This window comes from Muscardinus avellanarius (assembly GCF_963383645.1).
Source record: "Muscardinus avellanarius genome assembly, chromosome: 11".
Taxonomy (NCBI): domain Eukaryota; kingdom Metazoa; phylum Chordata; class Mammalia; order Rodentia; family Gliridae; genus Muscardinus; species Muscardinus avellanarius.
Window position 1 is genome coordinate 58,167,714 of NC_137797.1, and position 26,334 is coordinate 58,194,047.

The 26,334-nt window shown below is 43.8% G+C and overlaps 1 protein-coding gene across 1 annotated transcript in view; it reads left to right on the forward strand.

Annotated features, from left to right (window-relative positions):
* The window catches only part of PPM1H (protein phosphatase, Mg2+/Mn2+ dependent 1H), a gene marked incomplete at both ends in the record, with an annotated part of 281,266 nt that overhangs the window by 124,230 nt on the left and 130,702 nt on the right, over positions 1–26,334 (forward strand). Inside the window, 2 exons of the mRNA XM_080705408.1 lie at positions 9,076–9,420; positions 20,707–20,819. Of these exons, the coding sequence (XP_080561534.1) occupies positions 9,076–9,420; positions 20,707–20,819 (458 nt within the window). The remainder of the gene's footprint in view (positions 1–9,075; positions 9,421–20,706; positions 20,820–26,334) is intronic.

Below are 26,334 nucleotides of genomic sequence, written 5' to 3' on the forward strand. Positions count from 1 at the left end.
GTAGTACTTTTTTTTCTATAACTAATTTAGGGGGAAGTCATTGACTATATATATATATATATATATATATATATATATATATATATATATATATATATATATATATATTGGTGGTACTGAGGGTGGAAACCAGGGGTTTTCTACCTCCGGGCTATACTCTCAGACCTATTTTATATTTTTATTTGGAAACAGAGTCTCACTAAGTTGCTGAGAGCCTCACTAAGTAGCTGAGGCTGGCTTCGGACCTGTGCGATCCTCCTGTCTCAGTCTCCCAAGCGCAGGGATTACAAGGGTGCGCCACCACGCATGGCAGTCATTGATATTTAAAGTAATAATTTGAGGGCATTCCTGAAATGAGTCTAAGATAAATCACAACACAAATTTGCAACAAAATTGTTGCAAACTTTATACTTCCTATTGCTCAGAGATTAATATGCATCTATTGGTATTTAAAACTATGAGACAGCCAGGTAAGATTATATGTGCCTATACTATTCCAGCTACTAACAGGGCTGAGACAGGAGAATTGCTTAAATCCAAGGGTATAGAGCCAAATTGGCTAACACAGATGGACCTTGTCTCTTTAAGTAAATAAATAAATAAATTTTAATTGCATTTCAAACACAGCAAATAAACTTACCTTTATTTTACTGTGTCCTGAAAAAAAAAATAGCCTACCTGAAGCATATACAATTAAGGGACTTTTTCCCCCCTTGAGGAGGGAATCTCTGTAATACCAATACTTGGGAGGCTAAGACAGAAGGATCACAAGGACAGCCTGGACAACTTAGCAAGGCTATCAACAACTTAGTGAGACACTGTTTCAAAATAAAAAGAGCTGAAAGTATAGCTCTAAGGAAGAATGCCCCAAGTACTGAGAGAGAAAGTAAAAGTAAACTATGTTGTACAACCAGTCTTCCAAGTAGATAGCAATAAAATGTTGGCCTAGGAAGGATATTTCTCTCATATCCCCTTGCCTCTGCTACCTCATTGGATTCATCTTCTCTCTCTCCCTCTTTCCTCCCTCTCTCAGTGGGTTATTATGAGACTCTAATAAGAAACTGCAGATTGTCGGGTGTGGTGGCGCATGCTTGTAATCCCTGCGCTTGGGAGGTGGAGACAGGAGGATCACGTAGGTTCGAAATTAGCCGTGCTGGCTTAAGAGACCCTGTTTCCAAATAAAAATATAAAATAGGTCTGGGAGTGTAGCTCGGAGGTAGAAGGGCTTCCAGGAACCCCAGTACCACCAAAAGAAAGAAAGAAAGAAAGAAAGAAAGAAAGAAAGAAAGAAAGAAAGAAAGAAAGAAAGAAAGAAAGAAAGAAAGAAAGAAAGAAAGAAAGAAAGAAAGAAAGAGGAAAAGGAAGACTAAGCACACTGTGGAGGGAATGCTGGCAACAGATATTCTACACTAAATGATCATGTTGTCAGTGATATCTTGTAAAGTGGCCAAAAACTTTATCAAAATCAAACCATATAGTAGCTTAAAGTAGAGAATCAGGGAATTGTGTGTCAACTCTATGTTTTTCCAGTAGGAAATAATCTCTTTTCTTGGATAGTGGGAAAGGAGGGGGCCAACTGTCTTCCACACTCGGGGAATCCTTTGTGAAATCTGTCATGGAATAGGCAAATACTATTTTTGTTCTGTTGATATGGCCCCTCCCTGGAGCATATTATTATCTGGATAGTTTGTGAGGTAGGAAAAAAAGAAGAATATCAAATGCTTGGATAACTTGTGTCTTTGCAGAGGGAAACCAGGGGACACCAATTTTCCCCTTTGGACAATTATTTCTAGAGCAACGGTTTCCAAACCATCAGTTAAAAAGCCAAGTATGACGCGGGGCGTGGTGGTGCACGATTGTAATCCCCGCGCTTGGGAGGCGGAGACAGGAGGGTTGCGCAGGTTCGAAGCCAGGCTCGCTGCCTTAAGAGACCCTGTTTCCAAATAAAAAAGTATAAAATGGGTCTGGGAGTGTAGCCCGGAGGTAGAAGGGTTTCCAGGAACCCCAGTACCACCAATAAATAAATAAATAAATAAATAAATAAATAAATAAATAAATAAATAGCTATGTATGGTGGTGCATGCTTGCAATTCCAGTACTTGAGAGGCTGAGACAGGAGGATTGCAAGTTTACAGCCAGTCTCAGCTACATAGTGAGGACCTCCACAACTTAATGAGACCTGGTTTAAAAAATAAAAAATAAAAAATAGGGCTGGGGGTGTATCTTGGAGGTAAAATTCCCTTGGGTTTCATTCCCAGTACTGCAAAACAAAACAAAACAAAACAAAAAAGATTTGTTGAACTATATCCTCAATTATTTACTGATACATAACTATACATGTATATATCTATATAGTATGTAACTGTAAAAATATATTAAATTTAATTTTTTAATAATACAGTGGTCATATTTTTAAATAATAGCAGTTAACAATTATATGGTGTTGGCTATATGTCGGGCATTTTTCTGAGTATTCTTGCACAGTAACTCATTTACTGTCTTGCTAAGAGCAAAGGCTTCCTGTAGTCACTAGCCAATGTCTCTGTCACAAGGCACAATGCATCATTAACAATAGTGATGATAATTCCATACTTCACCTGTTTCCTTGGGCACTTCAGTTATTTTGGCTAGATATTAATATCACTGGAAGATATAATTATTATTATTTGGAGTAAAAAATGCCAGACTGCCTGGTGCAGTGGCACACACCTATAATCCCAATTCTTAGCCGGGCGTGGTGGCGAACGCTTGTAATCCCAGCATTTGGGAGGCTTAGACCTGGAGGATCGCGGTTCACGGACAGCCTCAGCTACTTACTGAGGCCCTCTGCAACTCAGTGAGACCCGGTTTCAAAATGAAGAATTTAAAAATAGGGCAGGGGGTGTAGCTCGGAGGTCAAATGCCCCTGGGTTCCATCCCCAGACCCGCAAAAATAATTAATCATCATCATCATCATCATCATCATCATCATCATCATCATCCCAATTCTTAGGAGGCTGAGACAGGAGGATTGATTGCAGATTCAAGGCCAGCTTCAGCAATTTAGTGAGACCCTCAGCAACTTAGCAAAACCTTGTTTCAAAAAATAATAATAAAAGCTGGGCATGGTAGCGCACACTTGTAATCCCAGAATTCAAGAGGCCGAGACCAGAGGATGGCAGTTCGCAGACAGCCTCAGCTATTTAATGAAGCTCTTTGAAACTCAATGAGACCCTGTTTCAAAACTAAAAAATAAGGCTGTAGTAGAATTCAGAATGAACCTGGGTTCCATCCCCGGTACTACAAAAGAAATAATAATGATGACAATAAAAAGGTGTAGTTTGGAGGTAGAAGGCCCCTGATCCCCACACCACACACACATATACAAAAGCTAACATTCTTTATATGTTTGTGTTTTCTGCCAGAACTTTCTTTGCAGAATTTTTAAAGCCTGTTTTCCATTCTGCAAGGGATAATTTAGTTTAAAAAATAGTGCTATAATTTACCATACCATTTAGCTGGGGAGCCAAGAACCCTATAATCAATGGGTTACAATATACTAAAGCCAGCTCTGGGAGAGCACCAGTGTCCAAGCACGCATGGCAAGTGCCCCTATCCTGCCACATGAGGGAGCCAGAGGCAGCTTCTGAGAAAGAATCAAGCTTAAGTTCCCCATGTTTCTGTGAAAAATGTGAAAGAATTCCTCTTATATGCTGACTGATTCTGTGTGTGTGTGTGTGTGTGTGTGCTGAGGATTGAACCCAGGGACATTCTACCTCTGAGCTCTACCCCCAATGCTATTTTATTTTTTATTTTTAAAACAGAGTCTCACTAAGTTTTGGAGGACCTAGCTAAATTGCCAAATCTGGCATCAAACCTGTGGTCCTCCTGTCTCAGCCTCCAAAGCACTGGGATTGCAGAACGTGTACCACCGCACCTGACCATGACCGATGTTTTTACCACCCCCACCCTCAGATGTGTGCGCGCCCTGTGGCTAGCATTATGAAGGAATGGGCCGGGGATTAAGACATTTTCACAGGACTTTGACGATTCTGTGCAGAGTAGAAGAATGCCAAGCCTTCATCTTTTTAAGCTGGCATAAACGAGTCAAACTTCACACTTGGTTTCCATGGGCTTCTAGGCTTGGATCTCAGTTTTCCTGTTGGGCTGCACAGTTGCTTTCGTTAAAATACAATACAATTCCATTGTGGCATGGCTCATTTCATGGGATCTGCAATTTTTTGTGTCCAAACCATGGCTCTAGAAACATGATAAAGTTAAGTGTAAAAGAACTGGGCCTGGACACTCCGCCTCTCTTCAACCCTTGTATCAGCATCCTTAAAGATATTCTCTGGGTCTTGATTTTAAACTGGGTGCAGAAGGGCAGCGGGTATGTGTGCGGGTAGCAGTCAGCTTGCCTGGAGTCCTTTGGGGTTGACAGGTGTAATGAGCTAGACACTTTGCTGTGCCACTTTACCCTGGTTGTCAGTATGTTTAGACGGGAAGGCCACTGCGGCCCACACAGGGCTCACCAGCCTTACGGAGGAGCCCTCCCCTCCAAAAGGCTCAGGCAGATGCCCAGGATGCAGCCTGGGCCACTTCCTCGGTTACCAAGGTTGCTGGACCACTAGCTGGCCAGACGAGCTGGTTAACTTCCCTCTTCTGCAAGATGGAAGCCACCCTTTGTCAGAGGTAGTGAAGGGTCGAGTAGCTGCTGCTTTGGAGCGCAAGCCCATCGCCCACACACCCTCCCTCCACGAGCCTGGGCGGGTGCTCCCCACCTCCCCAGACAGTCTAGTGAGGCCCATAGACTCACCAGGATTATGTTTTTAAATGCAAATAAAATTGAATTAAAAATACATAGAAGTATCAAGGAAATGAATTGCATTGGTTATCAAAATTAAGCAAATTCATAATATGACATTGTGCTGTTTATTGCAGCAAATAACAAGAGCCAAAATGGGACTTAAATAATGAGTCTAATTTCAAAGTCGCAGTAAGCATAAACAGTAATTCAAAGTATTGGGGATGATAGTACATTGGTTCTATTGACAACCAAGTTGCAGGTACTGCTGTCTTATATTTATAATGGGAGGAAATACTAAACTGGAGTTTCTTTATTTTGGGGAGGGGTTTTGGTGGTGGTGGTGATGGGGATCTAGGCAAGCACTGTACCACTGAGCTACACTCCCAGCCTGAAATGCTATATTTTTTTACGACTGAGCGACACTCTCAGCCTGAAAGGCTAAATTTCAGAGGTTTGTGAAAATATAGATTCATAGACGCTGAATGGTATTCATAGATGCCCTAAATTGAGAACCCTGGCTGAAGGACCCGCTTTATTCTATGGACCTGCTATTCTTCTTTCCCTCCTATGCGATCCACAAATCCCAGGATGCTAGAAACATACGCATCCTTTCTTTTTCATGTTTTTACCTCTAAACAAACATGGTTTCTCCACATATCATGAAGCCCACATGACAGGAAGCCCAGAAGCAAAACTGTCCCAAGCTTGTGTTTCTTCCAGAGCAAGACAGCAAGACAGATTGCACCACCATACTGGCCTGAAGCTTTCGGCTGTCTGTTTGCTTACATGCTTGCTTGTTTGCCAGCCAGGGGGTTACTTCACCTCCAGAGACTGCTTCTGGGACTCAAGCAAAAAGAAAAAAGGAAGAATGGAAAACAAAAGACCAGGCCACGCTAGGGACATGGCTGTGATCCCAGCTACTCCAGAGGTGAGGCTGGAGGTTCACAAGTTTGAGACCAGCTTAGTAAACTTAGTGAGATCCTGTCTCAAATTTTTTAAAGAAGGCCAAAGAAGGGGGGGAGGGTACAAACACTAAGCCAGTCAAGCTGAGTTTTTTGTTTTGTTTTGTTTTGGGATTTTTTTTTTTTTTTTTTTTGGTACTAGGAATTAAACCCAGAGACATTCTACTTCTGAGCAAAGCTCCAGCCCTTTTCATTTTGATTTTGAAACAGAGTCTTGCTAAGTTGCGGAGGGTCTCACTGAATTGTTGACCTCAAACCTGCAATCCTCCTGTCTCAGTCTCCCAAGTCAAGTACTGGGATTGCAAGTTGTGCCACCATGCAGGGCAAGCTCGTTCTTTTATTAGGAAAACAATATCTCTCCTGGAATTTTCCACTTGGAGCTCACTGGCAAGCATACCATGCGACCACATGTTGCTGCAGAGATGTCTGGGAGGTATTTTCAGGGGAATCAGCAGTGGGGAGAAGGGAGAACAACCTCCACCACCGAGTGGACCTCTCCCAGGTTCTATGCACCCCCTAAGCCACCGGGTCCCCACTCCTGTACTGCTGGGCCTCTGCCTCCCACACCACCTGTCAATCCATCCGTCATAGGCCCACATTCTTCCCTGACCTCCCGGCCCACGCTGACCTGGGCTTCTTCAGGACAGAGCACTTAGCATCGGCAGAAGCATGGGTCCCGCCTGCCACCTGCTCTGCTGAGTGGCGGGGAAGAGGGGATTCGAACCCACACCCTGGAATAATGAAGCTGCTGCTCTTTCCACAGCACTGGCCCTCCACATTCCAGTTCCTACTGTTTGCGCTTCTGCTTTTGGGGGCTTTCAGTCCTTTGTGTGTTTTTATGGCCCGAATTTAATGGCCTGTTTCTTTAGGGTAGGATTTATCTCCTGATGTCTTCGGTTTTACCCTTCTCACCTAGTCCTCACAGCATAGCTTGAACAATCTTTACAAAACATAAGTCCAGGCAGGTATGGTGGCGCACACCCCTAAACCCAGCATTTGGGAGGCTGAGACAGGAGGATCACAGGTTCAAGGCCACCACATGGTAACTTAGGGATAGCTTGTCTCAAAGTAAAAATTAAAGGGGGAGGGGTTGTAGTTCAGAGGTAGAACACACCTGAGTTCAATCCCTCATACCAAAAGTAGATAAGTAAATATCCATTTTGTCACTCTTGCCTAAATCAATGACTTTTTTTACTCTTGGTCTAAAGCCCAAGATCTTCCACGTGTCCTGTCAGGACTGAGTGGTCTGGCCACCATTTCTGCCTCAGGCCTTATCCCTGCCCCTCCTTTCCAGCCTCACCCCCCATGGTTTAGTTTCCTCTTGTTCTCTATCCACCTTCCCACCCCAGGCCATTTGCATCTGCTGTTATTCCTGCCTGGCATCCTCTCCTCTCTTCACCTTACCTTGTGAACTTCCAGGAGGTATGATGTTAGCTGTAGGTTTTTCATAGATGCCCTTTATCTGATTGAGGAAGGTTTCTTATTCTCAGTTCACTGAAAGTTTTCTTTTCTTTTCTTTTCTTTTTTTTTTTTTTTTGTGTGTGTGTATGAGTGCATGCGTGGTACAAGGGATTGAATTCGCAGGCATTCTCTCTCAGCTACACCCCAGCCCTTTAAAAAAAAAAAAAATAGGGTTTGGCTAAATTGCTGAGAGTCTAACTACATTTTGTTGTTATTTTGAAACAGGGCTCACTAAGCTGCTGAAGACCTTGTTAAATAGCTGAGGCTGGCCTTGAATCTGCAATGCTCCTGTCTCAGCTCCCAAGTACTGGGATTACAGGCATGAACCATCACACCCAGCTTGTTTTGTTGTTTTGTCCTCCCCCCCCCCCATTTATATTTGTGGTGGCGTACGCTTGTAATCCCTGTGCTTGGGAGGCTGAGACAGGAAGATCGCACAGGTTTGAAGCCAGGCTCAGCTGGCTTAAGAGACCCTGTTTCCAAATAAAATATAAAATAGGTCTGGGAGTGTAGCCCGGAGGTAGAAGGCCCCTGGGTTCCATCCCCAGTACCACCAAAAACAAACAAACAAAAAAATTATTTCAGGACCAGTGTTGAGGAGCCAAGTGTGGTGGCACACACCTATAATCCTAGTACTTGTGGAGCTGACACGGGAGGGTTATAGGTTTGAGGCCAGCCTCAGTAACTTAGCAAGACCCTCAGTAACTCAGCAAGATCCTGTTTCAAAATAAAAAATAAAAAGTGCTGGGATGTAGCTCAGAAGTAGTCTGCCCCTGGGCTCAATCCATACCCAAAAAACTAACAAACAAAAGCGCAGTGACCAACAGAAGTTTTTCTCTTATACTCTCCTCTAGAAGATTTATGGTTTCAGGTCTTTAAGTTTATAGTCCATTTTGAGTTCACTTTGTAGGTGATGTATGATAAGGATCTAGTTTCACTTTTTTGCATGTAGATATCCAGTTTTTCAAACACTGTATATTGAAGCGATTGCTCTTTTCCTAGTGTGTTATTCTTGGCACTCCTGTCACAGATTGGTTGACCATCCACATATAGCTTTGTTTCTAGAGTCTCTATTTTATCAGTTATATCATACTTAAGCTCTTTTTCTCCTATAGCTAAGACTTTCTACGTGTGTAACTTACACATAGTTTCCAAAAGTGCTTCTCAGGAAGGAGTCTAGAAATCCTCTGGCAGGCACTAAATCCACAATGGACAGAACTCAGACTATGCATAGGTTCAGGGAAGAGGGAGCAGAAAGACCCCAGTGACAGCATCCGGAGAGGGGTGACAGGAAGTAGGAAAAACAGGTTTGAACCATCTGCATCTTATGAGCCTTGGCCCGGACTCTGTGTCTAGGAAGAAAACGTGAGAATTCAGTATGCAGACCAAGGAAGATAGGACAATCATCTGAGAATGTCAGGGCCCCGGTGAGAGAGAAATCTGCCTTCTTACTACTTCCAAAAGGGTTTTCCTCCAAAGACTTCAGACCAAACCTAGATTGGGGCTGAAGTCACAGGGAGATGAGGATTCGATGTTAAAAGTAGAGGCCTCCGCTGTCTGTGTGGAGTATTACGGCCAACCTGGCACATCAAATTAAAGTGGATGTTGCCTTCCACATAGGAATGGAGTGTGCAGTAATCTGGGATCTTCCTCTAGGAGGAGCGACAGGGACCATTTCATCCCCGGGTGGTACGAGCAGCCACTAATCTGGAAACCCTTCTCTGAACAATGATCCCATGATTTGGCCCACTCTTCTCCGCCCCGGGGACAGCCCAGTGGCCGAGGGTGGCGCGTAGCCCTGCAGTGCCAGCCGGGCCGGGCCGAGGTGGCCTTCGTGCTCATCCACCCTGTCTCCCTGTCCCCCAGGAATCCGAGGGCATCTCCTGCCACTACTGGTCGCTGTTCGACGGCCACGCGGGCTCCGGGGCGGCCGTGGTGGCGTCGCGCCTGCTGCAGCACCACATTACGGAGCAGCTGCAGGACATCGTGGAGATCCTGAAGAACTCGGCCGTGCTGCCCCCCACCTGCCTGGGCGAGGAGCCCGAGCACACGCCTGCCAACAGCCGGACGCTGACCCGCGCCGCCTCCCTGCGCGGAGGGGTGGGCGCCCCGGGGTCCCCCAGCACCCCGCCCACGCGCTTCTTCACCGAGAAGAAGATTCCGCACGAGTGCCTGGTCATCGGGGCCCTGGAGAGCGCCTTCAGAGAGATGGTAGGTACCCCGGCCAGCCCAAGGTGACCGGCGGCCGCTTCAGTCAAATCCTTCTATTTTCGAAGGTGGCCCGAGTGTGGGTGGTTACGCTGTCTGCTTTCACCTGGATAGCGCCCTTTTATAACAGGCCTTCCTTTCTCCGTACAAGTTGGCTGCAGCTATGGATAGACATCCTGAGCCCGGTGTGGTGGCGCACACCTGTAATCCTAACATTGGGGAGGCTGAGACAGGAGGATGGCAGGTTCGCGGACAGCCTCAGCTACTTAGTGAGGCTCTTTGCAACTCAATGAGACCCTGTTTCAAAATAGAGAATAAAAAATAGGGCTGGGGTGTAGCTCGAAGGTAGATGCCCCTGGGTTCCATCCCCAGTACTACAAAATAAATAAATAAATAAATAAATAAATAAATAAATAAATATACTGGCATAAATACTGAGAAAAACGTTGGGGGGGGGGATGAGCTGGAGTGGTGGTACATGCCAGTAAGCCTAGTGCTTAAGGGGCTGAGATGGGAGGATCACAGGTTTGAGGCCAACTTCCTAACTTAGTGAAACCCTGTTTCAGAATAAGGAGGGCTGGATGTGTAGCTCAGAGAGAGAATGCCTCTGGGTTCAACCTCCGAGTACAAAAAAAAAAAAAGAAAAGAAAAAAAAATGAGAGGATCAGTGTCTGAGCACTTCAGCTTTTTAAGCATTTTATGTATCATCACCATTATTATTATTATTATTATTATTATTATTATTATTATTATTATATTTGCACTATTGCTTCCATGTCATCAAGCTCCTACTGCAGCCAACTGACTTACTATATATGTCCACATAACTGAAATGGGAACGTGGTTGCCATCTGTTTTACACATGTGTATAAAGTCCAGGTATTTGGAAAAACAAGAGTGTTTAGTAAGGTGGCTGAGATTCCCCTTCCTATACAGATCTGCTCTGAGAGCAGCTATTTGACCAGGTGTGTAATAGGATTCACACTGCTGAAAACTGAACTGGAGAACAGAACCAAGAGGCTGCTATCCAAGAATCTCTTGTTTTTACCTGGGCACCTGGATTTGTTTGGATGTTTACATCTGAAGGAGTCTGATGGAGGAGTTGAGCGTCCTGGCAGGCTGCCTTGCCCGCCTTGCTCCTGAGAAGGGCCTTGGCAGACTGTGTAGCAGCTCTCAGAGGGACCCTCACTGCCCCTCTGCCTGGCAGCAGGGCACATAAGAAGGCGCCTGTGCTTCCTTCTGTGACCTCCTCCCCTCTGATTGAAGCAATTGTTCTGGTTCCAAAGGTTTTCTTTCCTTAGCAGCAACCTGCATGCAGATAAAGGGTAAGAGATATTTAAGGGTGTTTATAAAGACTTGAGTAAGGCGAGTGGGTGGTAGTGTCCTTAAAACCTGGAGATTAAAAAGTGATGACAAGCTGTTCAGTGAAGCAAGAGCTGCTAGAAGCATGGCACCAGAACGGAATGTACACCGTGACATTCCAGGGTCAGGCCCCGCGCTAAGAGGAGGGAAGGAAAGACCAACAGCGTACATTCTCATCTGATTCGTTTGTAAGGAAAAAATAGTTCATCGATTCACCTCAAATTTATATCTGCTTTCTATTTAACTCATCCCTCTTTTGGTCTCAGCTTTTCCCTCCTGTCTCACACATAATATTTACTTTGTGATCAGCAAGTGATTTAAAATGCCCCTGTGTCTCTCAGGAATGCTTGGTAGCTTGCAATCCCAATAAATACACCAGGAGGCTAGAAAAGATTATGTAGGAAAAGGAATTCGGGTAGGTGGGAAAATCTACTCAAGCTTGGTGTAAAATCTGTGTGTGTGTGTGTGTGTGTGTGTGTGTGTGTGACGCGCGCGCGCACACACACACTGCCTGCATACCTGTGATCCTTCTGTCTCAGCCTCTTCTAACTACAGGGATTATAGGCGTGCCCTACCACGCTCGGCTACTATTACTCTTAAAACAAATCTGATATGAATACATGTTTCCAGATGCTGATGTTCACAATGAGAAGTATTTAATTGAAGCTTTTGATGGTGTGCCCTCCCAGCAGAAGAAAAGAAGGAAAAAGGGAAAGTTAGAGCGTTTCATTTCCTTCAATTGTTAAGAGTGGCAGGACTTCTTTCACTAAGACTGTATTCTCCATTTTATCCACTAGAGGCCAATGTCACCTTTCACAGGACTCCAAAGGTCTCAAGAGTGGCTCAAGGTTGCTCTCAACAGTTGTATTTGAGGGGTTCATTCAGAAAAATATGTAATAAAGAGCCTCAGCCTCATCTTTTAATTATTTTCAACCTTAACCAGTTAACTGCCTAAAATCTTTCTTGAAAAGAGTTACTAGCACACACACTAAAAAAACTTTTCATTTTTATGTAATTTATTCAATCAATAAAATATTTTTATAACTGACTGTAAGCCCAGTCTGAATGCAAATGCAGCATTGAACAAATTAGGAAAAGACAAAAGTTGTTCACCAAATGAAATATAAATGAGAGCCAGTTGTGGTGGCACATACTTGTAATCCTACTTGGGAAGTTGGGACAGGAGGATCACAGGTTTCAGGCCAGCCTCAGCAATTTAATGAGGCCCTCTGCAACTTAATGAGACCCTGTTTCAAAATAAAAAATGAAATAGGGCTGAGAGTATAGCTTAGAGGTAAAAAAAATACCCCTGCATTCAATCCCTAGCACCAAGAAAGAGTAAAAGAAAGAAAAAAAGAAAAGAAAAATATAAATTGGAAGAGAATTGAGAGGGAAACAGGATGTGGAGTGGGTGTTTGGTAATGGTGGGTGGACACACCTTGTGCTTGCCAGGGACTGAGCCATATGATGACTGTTGTCCCAGGGTGGTTATCAGTACTGTCCCCTTTGGCTCTCAGAAGTGACCCTGCTTGATGATAAATCTCATGTTTACCTTAATCACAAAAAGGTACTCATATTTTTCTTTGCTTCATCAGGAAACTCAGAAAAAAACATCTACTTCAGTTTCATAAAGACTTTGCCCAACTTAGTCCCTGGGGGAGGGGGGGGTGAGCTTCAGAACTGACATCGCAGAAGCTAGACCACATTCTCTAGAAATAATAGCCAGGAAAACCCTCGCTGACTCTTATAAAATATTTTCTTTCTGCCTCCTCTCAGGATTAGGTTTGTAGAATCATTGCCTCAGGGCAAAGCTTTGGTTTTTAGCAATGCCCAGTGTGCTGCCAATTTCTTTATCATGCTGACCTGCCCCATGGCTTCCTCCAGCCCTCAGAGAGGAACAGCTTTGGAATTTCTGGGCCAGTCCTCAACTCCCCCCCACCACACACACACACAATAGCCAGCCACCCTTCAGCTTTCCTGTTTCTAGTTGATCTTTAGTAATGTATTGCAGAGTTTGAGCCATTCCCAACTTCTACCATAGGAATTCGTTATCAGCTCTAATCACCACAGGGGCTGTGCTCCTGGTTCCTTCCCCACTTTTAGTCCCTAGAAGTGAAGTTCCCAAGCCCAGCGCCTAAGCCTGGACTGTTCCTCACTGATGCTATTTTGCAGCTACTGCTCCTGAGAGGCAGAATGTCACTCACAGAGCCAGGCGTAGTGGCACAGGCTTGTAATCCCAGTACTTGGAGGTCAAGACAGGAGGATCACAGGTTCGCGGCCAGCCTCAGCTACTTAGTGAGGCCTTCTGCAACTTAGTGAGACCCTGTTTCAAAAAAAAAAAAAAAAAAATAGGGCCAGAAGTATGTAGCTCGGGGTAGAATGGCCCTGGGTTCTGTTATGGATTGGGAGAGTTTAGGTGTGGGGAAACTGTTCTTGGGGACCCCTACTAGGGTCCCAGATACATTTTCCCTCAACCCACAACAAAACCCAAAATGACCAAAACCAGAAAAAAAATCACGGATTCTTGTCCTAAGCTAAGAATAAATATGCATAGCTTGGCCAGTTGCTGAAGATTTAAAGAAGTTTATTAAAAAGATAGAAATAGAGGAGATAGTCACAGCCCTGTGCCGGAGAGGGGCACAAGGGGCAATTCGAATGAATATACCAAAGAACTCCAGTTTACTGAGTGTTTTTATCCTGATCAAGTCTATGGCAGGTCCTTTGATCTGTAGATATGCTGCCCTATCTCTAGCCCAGTTTTTTCTGCTATTTTCAGCTGGATTTGGGGCGGCCCTGTCTCCAAATACAGGCCTCTACCTTTTGTTCCCCTCTCAAGATGTGTTAAATTGTTTCTCCAGGATCTGGGATTTCCTCCCATCCCTCAGGCCATCTGTCTCTTCCTTAGAAATGTAAAGAAACAGCTGGGGCATGGTACTGCACTAATCCCTGCGCCTGGGAGGCTGAGACAGGAGGATCACGCAGGTTCAAAGCCAGCCTCAGCTACTTAGTGAGGCTCTCAGCAACTTAGTGAGACGTGTTTCCAAGTAAAACATAAATAGGTCTGGGAGTATAGCCCGGAGGTAGAAAGCCCCTGAGTTCCACCCCCAGTACCACCAAAAAAATAAAAATAAAAATAAAAAAAGAAATGTAAAGAAACCTCTTCCCTGGCTCCGGCTTTCTTTTGTATCAATATATTTTCAAAATTGGAAATCTTTTCCAATACTGGTACATTAATACATTTTAAAACCTCTCCCCAATACTAGTACAGGTTCAACCCCTAGTACTGCAAAAAAAAAATAAATAAAAAGAATGTCACTCACAGTATCCTTAAAGGTACATCCTCCTGCGTTATTTGCTTTAATGACAGTAGTTCAATAACATGGAATCTGAATTCCTTGAACTCTCTCTTTGTCTCTCTCTCAATGCAATGCTCTTTCTCAATCACTAGCACTTATTACATATCATAATCAGCATTCTGCTGGACACCACAGAGGACAGAAGTAAAAGGTAAGCTCTTGTCTCTGGGTCCCTAGGTAGTTACACATTATATGAAAGCAGAAATTTGCCCGATCTCATTTGTTTTGATGTTCTAAGTGATATTAAAGGACATCGTGAAATGTTAATGACAGTCCTAAAGGCCCCATCTATTAAAGATGTTCAGAAGCCCAGAGCTGGCGTAAGTAGTACCTATTTTTAGGAAACAGTAGGTACGGTTCACAAAATAGGAGATTAACAGAGGAGAGAGATGTGCTTTGAACACTCGCACACAGGGAGGTGGTAGCAGTTTCATCAGAGGCTGCTGCTCTTTGAGGACATTGCTTTTCATCTTTGACCCTTGCTTGCCTCGCACAGCCTGGGGCCTTTGGGGGAAGGTGGCCTCTGACCACTGGCCTTTGAGACCTACTGTGCAAATGTCCAAGGCGGGCTTACCCCGCGACCCCTTATTAGGCCTCATCTTGGATCTTGCTCCCCGGTGAGAAGGCTGTGCGGCCATTCTTCCTGTGTCCACTATGAAAAGCAAAACATGGCTTCCAGAAGGGCCAGAATTTCAGGAACTTGTTCACTTTCTTCAGCTCTACTTCCTACCAATGCTTTTCAGCAATGCCTGGCTTAGCAGCTAAGTTTTGTCACCTGTTATGGTTGTCCTTGACCCCCTCCCCTGTGACCAATGGATGTGAATAAAATAGGCATCTTCTAAGTCCCGATTTCACATCCCCCTACTTCCTCACCATACAGGGGAAAACAAACAAACAAACAAAAACCTGCTTGTCTGGTGAGTAGTTCAGACTCACTGAAGAAGTCCATTGCATTCCCACTGATGGGGTGGCTAGAGGGGGACTTTGCCTCCTTGGACTCAGAAGCAAGAAAGCAATGGTTAGTCTTCAGCCTTTAACCTGCAGGATTTCAGTTCTGGACATATCCAAGAAGATTTCAAAATTCTGTCTGATCTCTTAGTCACCATGAGTATAGATTCTCTGGCGCAGCGAAACGTTCTGGAAGTTTGGTTATTAAGAAGGGAGGGACAGAAATATTTTAATTTGTAAAATTATCTCCATCTTCCTATTACTGGATAAATGGTTGGAAATACCAGCTTAGTTTTTGTTGGTAAAAACCACATAAGTAGGCCGGGCGTGGTGGTGCACGCTTGTAATCCCCACGCTTGGGAGGCAGAGACAGGAGGATCGCGCAGGTTCGAAGCCAGCCACGCTGGCTTAAGAGACCCTATTTCTAAATTTTAAAAAAGTATAAAAATAGGTCTGGGAGTATAGCCCGGAGGTGGAAGGGTTTCCAGGAACCCCAGTACCACAAAAAAAAAAAAAAACCACATAAGTATTGCAGTGAAAAAGGGAAGCATGAATGGAAAGCTTACTTATAGTTTATAAGTTCTAGCATTTTTAAAAAAATAGCATAGATCCAGGCATGGTGATGGTCTCCTGTAATCCCAGTACTTGGGAGGCTGAAACAGGAGGATCACAGGTTCAAGGTCATCTTCAGCCTCTTAGTAAGGCCCTCAGCAACTTAATGAGACCTGTTTCAAAGTCAAAAATAAACTAATAAATGACAGTGAGTCAGAAATAGAATACCTTTGGGTAGTTTAATCCCCAGTAACTAACACAGACAGGCAGACAGACAGACAGACAGACACACACACACACACACACACACACACACACACACACACACAATAGTATAGTAATGGTAAGTCGGGAACTTAGATGTCTGTATTTAAGCTTGAATTTTGTTTGGGCTTTGTTTTTGTTAGAATGGGAAGGAATGAGCATGTGATTCCATAGTGGCCAGAAGGTGGCAGTATTGGGCAGGACTGGCTTTTTTTTTTTTTTTTTTTTTTTTCCTTTTCCCTCTTTGCCTGGCTGGCAGATGGCCTTGTTCTCAGAATAAACCAGGATGAGGCCCGGATACTAAAACCATGCAGAATCTTATTATTTGTGACTGACACTATTAGCAATGTGCTCAGAACCATATTTTAACCTGGCCAGGGGGAGCTGCCAGGTCCTATTGAATCTACCCAACACCAGCTCTCTTGTGCTGACTGCTATTGCTTTCCTTTTGCAACCTGAAACTGGAAGGAAACAAAGACTGACCCTGGAGTTGCATCAGCTGTGAGACTTTCCAGCCAAATTACAGCCATTCTGGGCAATATAATTTTTTTTCCTTACAATTCTTTCCTAGTGAATCAGCCTCCTTTCACACACGAGTCTCTATCCCTTCTCTACCCCCACTCCTTGCAACAAAAAGGAGCAAAAGAAAACCCCAAGTCTTAAAAATCAGATCTATTTTCGATGTCAGGATAAGCCTAGCTTAAATATAATATTTAAGGAGACACAACACAGAATAACTGTCCTGCTAAGTATTCAATAGCCTCCAGAGGACCCTTGATTGAGCAGATAAACCAATTATCTTGTTAATTGAATCTTCTGAGTCATTTAGGGGTCCTTTAGACTGTCCTTGAAGGGAATGATAGTGTGTGGATGTGTTTTGCTAGTGAATTATTCTAGACTTATGTCTTGGAGTTCATAAATTACTGCTTAGCACAAAGCAATAGGCAATTTTTCTCACAATTTCTTTGATTTGTGAAAAAAAAATACCCCAAACTTAAGGTTTGTTGTTTTTTTAAAAATGGTTATGCATTTTTTTAACCTAAGTGGAAAGTGCTTAGGCTAATTTGAAAGACTGCCGGTTTGAGGGAGAAAGGCAGTTAATTCGATGGTAAATATATCTTTATTGACTTCATTTATCATGTTTAATCTGATAGTAAAAGAACCACCCAGATGGTCCTTTAATGTTCCTTTCAGTACTAAGATTTTGTGAAACATGTTTTAAAGAGGAGTAGGTGGTGCATGTAGGAAAAAATAAATGTGCTATTTTGGCTTCTAGGGAGGAGGGGAGGGAAGCAATTATTTTTAGAATCTGTTCTAGTTGCACACAGTTTTAGAAAAATAGAAGAGTGTGTTTTAATGTCAGTGACTCCTTTGGGGGGATGAAGTCTGCAGAAACACACCTTTCCAACCCTCACCACCGCAATCCCTGAGAGCACTCTTGTAATTAACATGTGTGTGTGCGTACGCCTGTGTGTAGTCCCACAGAGTGTGGAGGCAGGGGCTGCTGGAACGCACACCCATGAGCAGAGTTTCTTGGATTAAAAAGTACTTTATACTTTAGGCCACACTTTATGAGAAAGCACTGCCAAATTTAGCATTCCTTACCCCGAGGGAGCTAAGGAGCAAACGCAGTTGAAACAGACAACACTGCGAGAAACAATGAAACCAATTGGGAAAAGAATCTTGAGCCACACTCTTAATAGAATAGGAAGGGGATTAACTGGGAAAATGAGCTGGAATGTTTCCCCACAACAGGAGGGGCAAACACGAACTCATCTCGAACACCCTGCCTTCTTTTTCTTCTAAGGATTTAGTAACTTTATTATTTATTTATTTATTTATTTATTTGGTGGTACTGGGGTTCCTGGGCCCTTCTACCTCCGGGCTACACTCCCAGACCTATTTTTACATTTTTATTTGGAAACAGGGTCTCCTAAGCCAGCGCATGCGGCTGGCTTCGAACCTGCGCGATCCTCCTGTCTCTGCCTCCCAAGCGCGGGGATTACAAGCGTGCGCCACCACGCCCGGCCAGGATTTAGTAACTTTAAAATCAGATTTTCCTCTGTTAAGAACCATGATAAATAGTACCCCTCCTGAAAGTACAGGCTAAACTGGTTTGTCAGAGTCCCCTGGGAATCCTCTGCCACCAGAGCTCTTTAGGTGGACTTTGTACCGCAGGATTTCCCCTACTTTGGGGCTGTGCTAATAATGCACCGTGAACCTGTCAAACATCGTTTGTGTTCCAGTCCATGAACAGCTCGCAAGCAGTGGGGTGCTCAGAGAAATTTTTATTAAAAATTGTCTTTCATTCAGACTTAAGGTATTCCAACAAATACTGACGCTGGCTATGAAAGAATAATCTCTGTAGCTAAAGCAGTTCCTTCCAGTATATTAAAAATAGTAATTTGAGGTATAGATTTAGATATACTCATTTACACATTGATTATATATGGAATCTGCATGCACCATAATACCACCTTTATATGAGTTATTTAAATGCCAAAGAAAAATAACAAATCTAACCACAATATTCCTTTGTGGGTGGGCTCATTGGTTCTGTTTTTATATTTTGGAGGTTAAACACCAAACTTGTGACATTTTGATGTTTCCCCTTTCCTCTATTTCCTTGAGAGAATCCTTCCTGGTCCTCGTCCCTCTGGGGCTCCTTGAGCAGGCTCTCGTAACCACTCATTCACTCTCGTCCGTGCTGTGTGTTTGACTGAAGCGAGGGTTCCGGTTTTATTAGCGTCCCAGTGAATATTTGCATGGTAAACTCTTCATTTGTGAATTGTAGAATCCATTTCTCAGAGTAAAGAAGAGAAGTAAGGCTAGTGGTCAGGAGAAAATTTGGAAGCCCCAGCATTTTTAAGCATATTTTTTTCTTTTCTATTCTTTTTTTTTTTTTTTTTTTTTTTTGTGGTACTGGGGGTGGAACCCAGGGGCTTTTATACCTCCGGGCTATACTCCCAGACCTATTTTTTATACTTTATTTGGAAACAGGGTCTCACTAAGTTGCTGAGAGCCTCACTAAATATCTGAGGCTGGATTCGAACCTGTACGATTTTCCTGTGTCAGCCTCCCAAGCGTCTTCAAATTGGTCCATTCCACAGATACTTAATAAACTACCATTTTCCTGGCCTGGAATAGGTGCCAACGGTCTCAAGCGGGCAAGAAAGGTCACCACTCTCAATCATGAAGCTTCTAGACTGGGAAGAATCCACATAGGCTAATAATACCTCCCATCGCATACATGTACACATATGCCATCTAAATTTAATCTTCAGGACATTTCTTTAGGAAAGCCAATTTATACAGAGTTTTTGTAAATTTATACAAAGTAATTGTAAAATCTAATAATGGTCAAGGGATAGTGGTCTTTTACTTGACCCTCCTGAAGTGTTCTGTGCTGCTGCCTGCTCCCTTACTGCAATCCTCCCTCACGTGCCTTCCCCGGGGCTCCTCAGCACCCCCATCTTTTTAACTAGTTCACCTTCAATATGCAGGTTTATCCTCCTCTGTCTGGTCTTTGTTCCTCTGTTTACTCTAACCAGTATGCTGCTCCTGATCTGTGCCCTCAGCTGAGACTCTTCTGTTCGCAGTTCCCCGCTGCTGGTGATTTATCTGTCTTTTTATCGCCATCTCTGGCCCCTGGAGCATAGCAGTCGCTAGTAAAAATGTTGGATAACTGGATTCGCTCCCTCTGTTCATGAAGAGGCTGGCTGAAACAGCTGAGCTCTAACTCTGTGGGTCTCTAAGACTCACAAAAGTACTGTGGCCCTACTTCTGCCTGCCACAGTGTCACAAATCAGCCAGGGCACCATTTCTTGCTCTTCCTGTAACTTTTACCCAACCCTTTTCTTCCTTTGCCCCAGCAATGGAAGATAACTTTTAGCTTGATATTCAGTGTGGCCAAATAAAAATTTAAAAAATCATTAAATCTTTCTGAGACTACACAACCCTGACTCCTGCCACTAACACAAAATTTCACCAAGGCATCTGTCCTGATGATGCACATCTGTCATTGAAAGTTTGAGTCTGTTTTTAATTTTCCTGGGGATGCTTCATTAGGAAATAACACAGTCTTTGGAGGGGAGAGAATCTGGTTGGAATCCAATCTCTGGCCAGGTAACCATGGGCAGTCTACCCCATTCCCCCACATCTGAACAATGAAGTTAATAATGGTAGTCCTGAGGATGAAATGAGTGTGTAAAGTGCTTAGCCCACTGCCCCACATAGAGAAGTGCTCAGAGAACGTTGGCTGTTACCAATATGAGTGTGTCACCATTGTGAATTAGCGGCTATGGGAAGAGAAGTCAGATCAGAGTTCAGAAGCATCTATGTGTGATCTGTAAGTCATGGGCTGACTCCTGCCTGTGTGGAATAGAAGACAGTTCCCCAAGTCCCCTCTTTTATCTAGCTGTAAAAGAAACTATTTATTCGAGGCTTTGGAGTTAAAAAAAAACATTGCTTGGATCCAAGCACTTGGCATTCTTAGCCTCTTTAATCTAGGTTCCACGTGGCAGCTCAGTCAGTCCATACAAAGACTAAATTTTCTATCAGCTATGACATTTATTGAATATGATTTACTTTTTTCTTGATTTTGTGTGATTATATCTCTTTGTTCTCCTTTGTTTCTTGCCCTTTCCAGAAATGCTCATTAGATGGTAGAAACACAAGTACTAAGGATGCCCTTGTCCCTTCTTGAAGTACCTCCATACTTGTAAGACTGTGTTGAGAAAGCAAGGTTAAGAGAACCTTCAATACAAGTTCCTGCACTATCTAGCACTAACTTTCTTTTGTTCTCCAGGACCTACAAATAGAGCGAGAGAGGAGTTCGTATAATATATCTGGCGGGTGCACAGCCCTCATTGTGGTTTGCCTTTTGGGGAAGCTGTATGTGGCAAATGCTGGGGACAGCAGGTAAGCAAATTACTTCTCTGATTCTTACTCATTTCTAATGCCTTCTGATAATTTTTATCCTTTCTTTAAAAATAAAAATCATATGGTTGGAAATGAAGGAATTCTGCTTGGAATTAGATATTAAGAAACAAGCCTTCTACAGCCTAATAAAAATGCACTTAGGAACATGCAGGTTACACACACACACACACACACACACACACACACACACCTCTGCAATTAGTTTAAACCAGTTGTATTCAGATTGTGTGTGTGTGCACTTCAAAACCTGTTTTTAATGGAAGCTTAGCAGAGACAAAGCATGTGAGAGAAATGAGCAGGGAGGAGAGGGCTCTGAATGGAGCGGGTGTTGCAGCAAGACCTGGCAGGACTTCCCAGCGGTGCTTATCTACAGTAACTTTGCACTGTCCCCTTCCAGGAGCTCAGAAATGTCTCCTTTTATGCTCAGAAGTTTCTCCTTTTATGCGCACACTCTTAGAGGCTGAGTCTCATCTCTTCGGGTTCAGTTAGAGGGAATTTGCTGTAAGAGATTATGACTAGCCCTTATTTTATCCAGCACTGTCAGAGAATCAAATATTCTTGTGTTATACATGAACAGACTCATCAAAGTCAATCACTAAGTCAAACTTGAGAAGGAGGGAAGGGGGAAGGAATGGGGTGGGATTTGGGTAAGGGCTAATTGGGCGATGTGTGCATGTATGCGTCTACCATCTTGTACTCCATTAAGATGTATGACTACAATGCACCAATAAAAAATTTTAAAAAATAATAATTTTATTTTAAATAACTGATGCTTCTCGACTTTGGGTTGGGGCGTATTTAACTTACAGACTATGAAAACTGTTCTAAGCTGTATTGCATACTTCTCTGTTTCTTTAGTAGCAGAATAGCTGGCTATAGAGCAGGACTTTATCAAACTAAATGCTGATTCTTTGTTCTGAAGGTAAGAAAAGTACTACTGGTAGAACTGGGTGAGCAGTTCCCCAGGAGGGCCTTGCTCTTGGGATTCTCTTACTCCTCTAGGCCCCATACCTTGGGTCAGTGCTCCTGTTCATTCTGGCCCCTCTTGAGGCCTGACCCCCACCCCTTTCTTCTTCCTTTTCACCAGCTGTAATTGCTGCTGTCCCTGTAGCCTGAAAGACCAGCCCCTTGAAGCTATCAATAAGTTTACTCTGATTTTACTGCCATTGACCAAGCAGGGGACGTAGGCCTGGGTAGTCTCCATTCTGCTCAGTAAACGTTCCTTCTTCCGTCTTTCCTGCTGAAGATCCCAGACAACAAAGGAGAGAAAAACTGCCAAAGCAGCAGTCTTTGGGGCTGGAAGATGGATACTTTTTGAAGGTCCATTTACTTTGAAAGCACATGTAGATTTTCTGTTTTCTGTGGTGTGACATCTCAGTATTCAGCATAAAATTTTGCCCAGTAAATGGAAGTATGTATAAGATGCTATTTATCCATGGCTGCTTCTTTTCACTGTCTGGTCGGGGTTCTGACTAGAGACAGACTCCAAATCAGATGCACCAGTAGTGAATGAAGAAGTAAAAAGGAACTGGCCAGGGTTTGGAGGTCTTCAAGGAAGAACTTGACCACCCTAGGTCTGTAGGGATGAAGGTGGAAATAATATTACAGAGTCTGGAGAGGGGAGCCACTAGTGAGGGACCACTGGGCAAGAGCTACAGTAGGATTTTAAGAAATTCTCTCCCTACCTGCTCATTTCTTGTCTGGGTTTCCCATTGGTTGAACCTCGCTAGATGCCGTTGACAAAAAGCTCTAGAAATGCCACTCACCGAGTTCCGCCTGCCTGGACACAGACGCAGGAGAAGGCTGCCCTTCCAGGAGGGGGCGGATGTTAAGTCACCAGCACATCTGCCTCTCCTCCTTTCCTTCCCTGTCTGTCCTCGTAGCCTGTAGACAGGAATGGGGAACTTGCAGAACACACCCAGCAGTGGGACCAGACTCTGGCTGCCTTGTTCAGTTGTGGGGAAGGAGCTTGCGTGGAGACAGCAAGCCTCTGTGGAGGCAGTTCCTTTCTATTCTCAACGAGCAGGGCTGGATCAATGACTTGGCGGTCATGCTCACATCCACCTCCTGCCTTTGTCTACTTCCATTTCCCTTAAGCTGAGTTTGCTCTCCTTGCCCATTCAGGGACTAGGGAAGTGACTGAGCACTTGCTCCCTGGGCCAGAGGCCCGGCCCTCACTCCCCAGGACCTAGACTCAGAAGTTAACATCCATGCCCTGATTCTATGTTAAATTGTTATGTTTAATTTCTATGTTAAATTATTCATCTTTGAGACTCATCTCCGCCTCTCCCTAATGCCTGCTCCTCATTTTTAAACATAGTCTTTTTGTTTTGTTTTGTTTTTTTCCCTCGAAGCTCCAAGCTTCCTAGTAGAGACATCTGCCTAGCCAGGATTTCTGTATCCAGGAGCTCCGGTCCCCTGCCCAGGAACCTACCCACCCCCAGAGCTCATTGTCTAGGTTATTACTCCCCCCCCCCCCGACTTCCCTTGGGTGACAGACCAGACCTTGATTTCTTCATCTATAAAGATGGTGGGTTTGGACAGATAACTTCTAATGTTTCTGACATTCTACAGATTATCCTGTGGGAGTGATGCTTTTGGAAAGTAAAGTAGTGCTGTAAAGGTTGTTCTTTATAGCAAATGTTTAAGAGTTGGTTTTTGAAATTTTAATTCAGCCAAGGTCCCTGTTTTTCTAAATATTCATAGAAATATGATGTTTTACCTTTCTTTATTTTTAAAAATTTTATTGCTTACTTTTTGTATGGTGCTGGGGATCAAACCCGAGGCTTCATGTATACTAGGCAAGTGCTGTCCCACTGAGCTATACCCCCAGCCCTACATTTATTTCTAATAATTTAGGAAGCTCAATAAATACTTTTTTCTTAATAAGGCTGTAAAGTACAAAATAAAAAGTATCCTATTATAAAGCAGTACCTCTAAAACCTAATGGTGACACACACTTGTAATCCCAGTATTTGGGAGGCTGAGACTGGAGGATTGCAGTTCTCAGACAGTCTCAGCTACTTAGTGAAGCCCTTTGCAATTCAGTGAGAGCCTGTTTCAAAATAAAGAATACAAAATAGGACTGGGGGTATAGCTCAGAGGTAGAATGCCCCTGGGTTCGATCCCCAGTACTGCAAAAAATAAATAAATAAAAATTAAAAAATAATAAAACCTAAGCCAGGCGTGGTGGCGCACGCTTGTAATCCCAGCATTTGGGAGGCCGAGACTAAAGGATCACAGTTCGCATACAACTTCAGCTACTACTTAATGAGGCCCTCTGCAACTTAGTGAGACCTTGTTTCAAAATAAAGAATAAAAAATAGGACGGGGTGTAGCTCAGAAGTCGAATGACCCTGGGTTCCATCCCCAGACCCGCAAAAAAAAAAAAAAAACCTAATGAGCATAATTACATCCATAGTATTCAGACCCCACATGTGGATTTGGGGTTTTATAGCTAATTGGTCAAGTTTCTATAGCATTTGTATGTGCTGTCTAAAGGCTTATTTATAGGACATCATGATGTTGCCATTTACAGTTCTTTAAAAACAATAGATACTTGATATCCTCTTATAAGCTTATTACCTAGTTTACATACTAAGGCTCTACTACAGGTATTTGAGTTTACAAGAATATTCAGTTATTCCCAAGAAAGAACAACTGAGTCAACTTTTTCCTGTCTGCAGAAATGTAGGCCCATCATCACCAATGGACCATCATGAAGCCAAGGGCCAGGCTGAAACAAATGATCAGAGCTGACAGAAGATTCTGGAAACAGCCCCCTGGTTGATTAAGTGCCGATTTTTATTTCTTGACAGTTTTGACGGTGAAAAGAAACCTTGGTTGAAAATGTTTACCACCTGATAATTATTCACACCCAGAAGTGAGAAGCTTTGGCTTGGGTTTAGTTGGGAGGCTGCTAGTGGTCAGGGACTATTTTTTAAACCGCTCAGCTGTATGTAGCATCTGATTTACCACCAGGCCTATGTGTACTTGCGTTGTCTTCAGGAAACACTGCCTGATGCTGTTTATGACTTATTGGTTTTTGAGTCAACAGCCACCCTCTGTGGAGAGTGGTCCACAGTGGTGTGGGTGCTGGCCCGCTGTGGTCCAGCCTGGGACAGACTTCCCTTTCTGTGCTGCCAGGCTAACTAGCCATAGTGGCACGTGTAGTAACTGTGTGACGCTCTCCATTTGCTTTATTTTTTCCAGGCAAAGGCAGCCAACTCAACACCTTAGGCATCTTCAGGGACTAGCAAAGCAGATGGTGGGCGGATTTTCACTTCAAGCAAAAAAAAAAAAAAAAAAGAACCAGTAGCATGCAAATGTCATGCAAAGCAGTATGCAAACTATCACCCATTGTGTTTGAGTCATCAGCTCCTCAGGGCTCTGAGTATTCTTCTGTTTAGGAAGGAGCTTTGAGCCCACTGTAGAAGAAAACTTTTTATTTTATTTATTTATTTCCAAGGGAACTAAGGATCAAAGCCATTACTGCTTATTTCAAACAATGTCCTAAGGTGACTAACACTAGGTAAACTCATTCAGATTAAAGAAAACCATTTACTATTTGTTGTAGTCTCAATCCCACTCAGAATGATAGTAACAGCAGCAATAGGACAGGCTAGTAAGTGCTAGGCACATGATAAATATTGTAACAACAGATGATCATCTTCAGTAAGAAGGAGGCATTGTTGAAGCATACGCCAGGTCACAGCCATGCACAGCAATTTACAGAGGGTCCCCCAGCTACTAAGGAGCAGGGCTGCCATCCAGCCCAGGACTGGCAGTCAAAGTGCCAGTGTCCCCTGTCCTCTGTGCTGTACTGAAACGGGGTTTCTTGAGAAGAAACACGGCGTTTCCTTAAGATGAAATGGAGTTTCTTGAGAAGAAACTCGGCGTTTCCTTACCGGATTCTTGTCTGTGGTGAGCCAAGAATGACACCAGCAGACCACAGGAAGGGAGTAAAAGGTTTATTGGAAGCAGCAGGGAATAGGGAAAAGTGTCCGAACACTCCTAAGGGGCTCTTGGAACTCTGAAGTTCAGCAGCTGCCTTCAGGTCACTACCCGAGTGTAGCCCAGGCCAAGTGTCTTCAGTTGCAAGCTGTTTTCTCTCAAAGTCCACGCGATCTGCCAGAAAGGAATAGGGAAAGTGGCAGAACACCTCTAAGGGCTATCAGGGCTCTGGTGTCCAGCAGCTGCCTTCAGGTCACTACCTGAGTGTAGCCCGGGCCAAGTGCCTTGAGTTGCAAGCTGCTTTCTCCCAAAGTCCACGCAATCTGCCAGAAAGGAAGTCAGGTCATCCCTAGGGGCCCTACTCGGCCTTGATGTCCAGCAGAGGCCTTCAGGTCACTACCCGAGTGTATCCCGGGCCAAGTGCTTTCAATTGCACCCCACCTTCTCTCAAAGCTAACGTGACCTGCAAGAGAGAGAGAAGCTCCCCAACGGGGAGGGGTTCCCAGAGTAGGTAACCCGTCCTGGTGACTGTGCTAGGGGT